Source organism: Poecilia latipinna, unplaced genomic scaffold, assembly GCF_001443285.1.
Source record: "Poecilia latipinna isolate Pla-1442-1.1 unplaced genomic scaffold, P_latipinna-1.0 Scaffold14, whole genome shotgun sequence".
NCBI lineage: Eukaryota > Metazoa > Chordata > Actinopteri > Cyprinodontiformes > Poeciliidae > Poecilia > Poecilia latipinna.
The window spans coordinates 642760-649570 of NW_015112630.1; the positions used below are offsets into that span (position 1 = coordinate 642760).

General features: G+C 36.3%; 1 protein-coding gene across 1 annotated transcript in view; it reads left to right on the forward strand.

Annotated features, from left to right (window-relative positions):
- Positions 1-2798: 2798 nt before the first annotated feature.
- Positions 2799-6811, forward strand: part of LOC106947299 (ubiquitin thioesterase OTUB1) — an 8488-nt gene continuing 4475 nt past the window's right edge. Inside the window, exons 1-5 of the mRNA XM_015032199.1 lie at positions 2799-2903; positions 4537-4598; positions 5659-5757; positions 5843-5961; positions 6189-6273. Of these exons, the coding sequence (XP_014887685.1) occupies positions 2861-2903; positions 4537-4598; positions 5659-5757; positions 5843-5961; positions 6189-6273 (408 nt within the window). The 5' untranslated portion in view covers positions 2799-2860. The remainder of the gene's footprint in view (positions 2904-4536; positions 4599-5658; positions 5758-5842; positions 5962-6188; positions 6274-6811) is intronic.

Consider the following 6811-nt stretch of genomic DNA (forward strand, 5'->3'; position numbering starts at 1 on the left):
CATATTCATATATAAGGTCAGCACATAACTGATTTTGGTATACACTGCTGTTTGTTGGGTGACAAGTTACGTGAACGCATGATCCCAGTCTAATCAGACCTTATAAAATTGCATTAAGCAGTGGGTTATTACAAAATAATATATTAATTAGAATGGGACTTTTTTAAAGACACTACAATACTGGGAAAAATGTCACGGAGTTTCTCAGGTCTTAAAATCTTTAAAGCAACAACAACACAAAAAAAAGGATAACATTTCAGTTGAGATTTACCTTTCAGCCCCAGGGCTTCCTCTGTTGGAGTTCAACATGTTTTTGTTCTGCTTCAACTTGTCAAAAATTTGATTGTCATCAGATTGCAGATGTACGATTGCAATCACTCATATTTGTACATTAGAGGAAGTAAATTAGCAATAAAAGAACTTCCAAAAAACAAAAACATTAAAACTTTCAATACTACCTGAGTTGGTTCTGAGGCGTTTTCATCTAAACTGAGACATTTTATTCTTTGAGGAATCCAAATCTGACAGAACCAATCAGAATTAGACAGATTGTTCCAGTCGCATGATATCTGAGTTACATGCATGCAATGTGGAAGTTAGTCTGTTATAAAGTTTGATGATTATTTCCAGCCATACAAACAGCTACACAAAAGTACAGCAAATTGAAGAACATATAACATTATATTACCGTATTTAGAATCTAAAGCAAAGTTCAACCAGTAAGCTGATTTGAAAAGGTGAGATAATTAAAAGGTTCATCTTATTCTTTGTAACATTAATCTGATCTGGAATATTTACTTATTGTGTTTTTTTTTTTTACACAATCAGTGTAGAAAACATTCCAAATCAAACTCTTTATCTTGACTATGTTTTCTCCATTCACCTCATATGGAAGTCCCTTAATGGTACTCATACATAACCTGGTTTGACACAGATCCTTACAGTAATCATGATCTTTATTTGATAAAATAGAAGTAATAGACTTAAAATAACTTGGTTAAAACAATTTAGAACGTCTTAGTGCAAGTTGAAGTCTGAATTTACCTTTCCAGCATTGACCTTGGCTCGACTGCAGCTAAGCTAGCAGTCATTTTGGCCGTGACTGACATTAAATATCTTCAGTGGACGTTGCTTTTCATACAAGCATTTAGAGGAAGAAGTCTACTCTTAATCTTTCAAACATTAAACCTCCATCATCGTCAAAGATGAAGACCTCTGAAGAATCAGCGACACTTGCAGAAGCAGGTCTTCCAAATTTATAAATTTGTAGTTCCGTACTAAGTACGGAACTACAAATAAATTCACTGATGGTTGCAAACATTTCCAAAGTTCTTGATGATGATTTCAGCAAACGTTAAAGATTGTAATACAATTCAAAGCTCAGTTTCGCTGCTGCATGATACAAGACTGCATTTTCTTAAAGATATCAAACAAGGATAGCTTATAATTATCCTGGTTTCTTCTGCTAAAAACACATTTTGATAAGTGAACAGTATTCAAAAAATAAATCTTTCTGAAGAATTCTGATCTAATTCCAAAAAATTACTCTGATGTTTGCCTAAGATTTGAAAATAAAACAAACAAAATAAAATAATTTTCTATTTTAAAATAATAAAATAATTCCCACCTCTTCTGGATCAGAAACCTGCAACATTCCTGTCAAATTTTTTGGACAAATTCCTTGACCATGGTAGTTATAAAGGAAAATGATAACTTGGAAAAATTGATGCAACTTCAGCAAAATGCCCAAAACGTAATTTTTAATTCATTGTGAAAGTAAAACTGTGAAGGTAAAAAATATAATTGGTCCAAGGTATCACAATAAATTGGGTTAATTCAAACATACTGAACTGATGGGTTTAAAAAAACAGTTTGGATACCCTGTCTAAATAGCATACTGGAAGTCTACTAGGCTACTTTCATTACACCATAACCATATTTGTATGTTTGTTGTGTAATTAATGTGTACTATATAATAGACAAAAATTAGTAGTGTGAGGTATACCGAAGTGATGATTAAACTCCTTTAAAACATTGAAAGAATTCATCTTTTCATTTGCTATAATTCACTCAACCCAGCAGACAGCCAGCTGGATGTGTAAAGCAGTAATTTTCAAAATATATATTTTTTCAGCAATATAACCTTCTTTCAAGCATGTGCTTCAAATTGGGACGTTTATTTAGCAAGTGAAAGTTATTATTTAGTTGTTTAGATACAGGATTGGACTTTTTCACCTTTTCTCTACGTACTCCTCAAGATAGCCCAAACTGGCTGAACTCATTAGCCAACCATTTTGTAATTTTATTTTATTTTATTATTATTTTTATTACAGTGAGATACAATGAAATAATAGTTTATAGAGGAGCATGCTGGTTCAGTGCAACACCCATCAAAACAGCATACCCCTTCATAAAGATCAGAATGCTGATTTGATAAAATGGCCTTGTAGAGTGGTATGCTAAATTGACAGGGTATGCCAAACCGACAGAACACCCGCCCCCTGTTGGCCCCTCTCTAGAACCGCCCATGGCTTGTGGGATAGTTTTATCTTATAGAACGTTTTTAGCCAGTTATTGATATTAATGATAATAAACAAAATAGAAAAATGTAAAAGCAATTCCACAACCTGTAATGTTTATTTGCTCAAATTCATCACAAAATACAGTAGATTTACCTCTACTCTTTTCTTTGCCATACTTGGCCAGACATGCAATCTATTAAAATTTCTCCTTACTTTATGTACCATAAAAATATGACTATTATAATAAATGAATCAAGCACTTTTTACTCTCTCCTCTTTTCGGAAGTATATAATGCATGAGGTCATGAAGAAGGAGGAAACAGATCTCGATAGCTAAGATGGCGGAGGAACAGCAGGAATCCTCGCAGGGAGAGATGGAAGGTGAGAAAATCAGTTGCTCGTGAAAATCTCCAACAAGGTGCGTTGACATTTATCGGGCAGCTGGAGCTCAGATTAATTCATCTCTCCGCAGAGGGCTTCATCTGTCTCTGTAACCGTGGCTGACACGCCACCTGAAAGGCCACAGCTTCCCAGCTAACACTAGCGAGCTGCAGCTGCTGCAGTTACACAAAGAAAGAAAGAAAACCGCTGGTTTAGTTATAAGCAGGGAAACTGTGCGTGGACTTGAACTAGTATTAAACTTCACAAGGTGTATAATACGTAGGGTTAACATGTAAGGGGGGAGGTTTTGTTTTCTGAACGGTGTGGAGACGTTTTTCGTCGTGCCCAGAAATTGTTTTGTTTTCGCACAAGTCGAGCTAGCCCTGTTTAGCTCTCGGGCGGCAGCCGGTGTTATGTGGAAAATTGGGTTCGTTATAACTGAGGAATGCTGTTTTACAATAGCGTTGTTTATTGGTAACAAGATTTTTTTAATTTCTGAAGGTAGTGTTTTATTATTTTTTTAAATCTTTGTTCAGGTTATGTTCACGTAAACATTCGTAGAACTACATCCTTCTTTTTTAAAGGACCAAGATAAAATGAAACGTACAGAAGATATTGAAATGATGATAAAATGTCATTACAGTAGACTCTAAGATCTGAATGAAAGATGCTGGATTCGCTGGACATGTAGAATGTGTTGTCATTTATGTGTTTCTGAATCATGTCCAGAACCACAAACCTCAGAGATGAACAAATGTGGTATTTTTCTGTGGTCGGTGCCAACACAGATTTTTATATCTGTTTATGTTTTTACTCGGATTATGTTTTAAGTTTGTATTTTATTCCACTCTTTAAAGTCTGTGATCAAAAATTATTTCATACTTTGGAACCATCTGCACCAACACCTGCTGCTTAAAGATAAGCTAGCTTCGTTTTAGCCTGAGGATTCGGAGGGCAGACTGATTAAAAGTAGTGGACCTCCGGTATTTTCATGAGTTGGGGATAAAGGCGAATAACTAAGATATGCGAATACTTAGCACCCTCTCTAAAAATGCTTAAAACTTCCTATTTTAATTGTTGCAATCACCAAAATACCTTAATATGCATCAAATGCACAGTTTTAAACTGTTTTAGCATTACTTTAGTTCACCATCCACTGTCTTTCTTATCTCCGCTCTTGGGGTTACAGCCAATCAAAACCGAGCAAAAATAAAGCTGCCCTTGGATTGGCCGCTTGGAAACGCAGCTGATATTATAACGAGTAGCATTGCGTGTAGCTAGTTTAGCTTCCCAAGTTGCTCTTCAAACATTTTGAGGAAATGAATCCGCAAAATTGAACCACAGATTAGGTTTACTGTAATTGAGAATGCTTCCTTCCACTGGAAATTCAAGTTCTGCCATGATTCTTTTTTCTGACCTGTATAACAATGCAGGTCCTTTTGTTATTTTCTTGTGTGAAAGTAAACTTGCATTAGTGCTTAAAAAATTTGAAGGGAAATGACAGTCTCTTCCTAACAGCAAGTTTACCTGCACTATTTTCTTTCCCTTCCTCGTCTGCTCTTTCCTTCTATATTTATGAAATTCCATATCCAGTCCTGACTTTGACTGTCCTTGACTTCTCCTCGTTTTCCAGGAGTTAATTGTCTCGCCTATGACGAGGCCATAATCGCTCAACAAGACAGGATTCAGCAGGAGGTGAGGAATCAAATGTTTCTTCTAAGGGGATTGCCCCTGAACACACCAAACCACACTGCATTGCATTCTGGGTAACTGGCAGCTATCTGGTCAGAGTGCCTACACACTTTGTACGCAGACAATGGAGAGAGGGAAAAAGAGACAAAATGAAAGGAGAGAAAATAGGAAAAGGATAAAAGCAACAATGCTACTAGTGGATAAATGAACTGATGAGCTGATGTAGAGATTATTTTATCAGCACTAAGAATGACCTTTGTGTTTTTGGTTTCAGCTAAAAGCAGTTGTAGTTAACAAATTTAATAATTTTTTTTCGATGAAAATTTCCAATATTTTCTTGTAGAATTTATGTTCAAATTTGTGAAAATTTTGAGGTAATGTTATTCCCTCCTCAGCAACATGCCTGTAGCGTTTCCCTGATTTGTTCATGCGCGCTTGAGAAATCCTTTAATCTCTATGGCAACCGTTCAGCTGCACAAAACGCCTGGTTGGATCTAGCTCCGCCTTCGAGGACAAAGCTCCTCCTCAGAGAAGCAGATTCCAAGCTTCCAAGTATCCGCCTGGTGAAACTGTGCTGCTGTGGAGCTCATAAAAGGAGCCCCTTCTCAGAGCAACGCTGGTAGAAATGTTGTAAAAAAAAAAAAAAAAAGGAGTTAAGAGAGGAGCCATGTTGTGATGACATCCTGAAGGTGGAGTTTCAGAAAGAGCAGGCGTTTCTTAAATTACAGAGTCAAAATTTTTTTAAGTCATATTTGATTGCATTTTTGTAACAACATAGGGACTTGATTGTGCTGTAAAATGCCACTATATGCATGGAAAATACATGATATTGCCCCTTTAAGAGATATACTGATAATAATTTAGAGTCTGTTTGAAGCTTTGATGTCTTTCTCCACCCAGAATAAGCCTTAACAACATTTTAGGGTTGAAATATTAAAACAGGCAGTTATAACGTTTTTAGAGGAGGTACCAAAAGTGTTTGTGTATTGTAAATGCACAGTTGACAACGAGTTTAAAACATCTGAGTTGGTGCAACTGCAGACTAACTGTATCGTCTGTGCAGATCGCAAACACCAACCCGCTAGTGTCGGACAGACAGGACCTGTCGGTGCTGCAGAAAGAATACGCTGAGGACGACACGGTTTATCAACTCAAGCTCAAGGTCGGCCAGACTGCCTGTTCATAGCGTCGGGTTTTACAGCACGGCTCCAAATTCGTAACCAACGGTTCTTCGTTTTCTGTTTCAGGACCTATACAAAAAGTATGCGTATATCCGCAAAACACGACCAGATGGAAACTGCTTCTACAGAGCCTTCGGCTTCGCACATCTGGAGTCGCTGCTAGACGACAGCAAAGAACTTCAGAAGTAAGAGGCATCATGGCTACTGTCGGCTTATTAAAGGGTTTTTTTTTCGTCTTAAACCAAAAGGATCCATTTTGGCTTTATACTTTATACCATTGCTGCCCTGCAAATTAAACATACTTGCCAGTATTTAGCTTCTGTGTTATTCAAGTTACCATGACGCATCAGAATGTGCATCAGATTCTGTGTTGGGATGTCTCTATCTTTAATAAATGTTTTTGTATTTTTAGATTTAAAGCAGTTGCAGCTAAAAGCAAACTAGACCTGGTTAACGAAGGCTTCACTGAGTTTACCATTGAGGATTTCCACAACACGGTGAGCGTCCTGTCCGTCCGTTCGCCGTTTCGCTCCGCAGGTCTGGTTGTTGAAGCTGTCGGTTCGGATTAGATGGATAAATCAGATCGGCTTCTCAGATTGACAAATCGGCTCCAATTTAGTTTTTTTGAACCACAGAACTTTATTGTATTGACTTGTTGAACTGTTTTCATTCATTCCATAACTACACATTTTGATTTGGATTTGAGGACACAGACATGCATCAAAAACACATTATGTTCAAGAATTTCTTCTTTGTGTTGTATTCATCACTTGACAACAACATTCCTGTTAAGCTAGCTCACCTTCAGTAGCTAATGTAAGATTTATTAAGTATATTTAGCTAAAATAAAAACATGTTGGATCCTTACTTATAATACTTTTATTCATAACATACTAATTTATTCCTAGATGTCTTGTAGTTGATTTTGAATGTGGCTTTTTTTTTTTTTTTTTTTTTTTTTTTTTTTTCGGGGGGGGGAAAAAACAAAAATTTTTTTTTTTTTTTTTTTTTTTTTTTTATTTTTTTTTTTTTTTT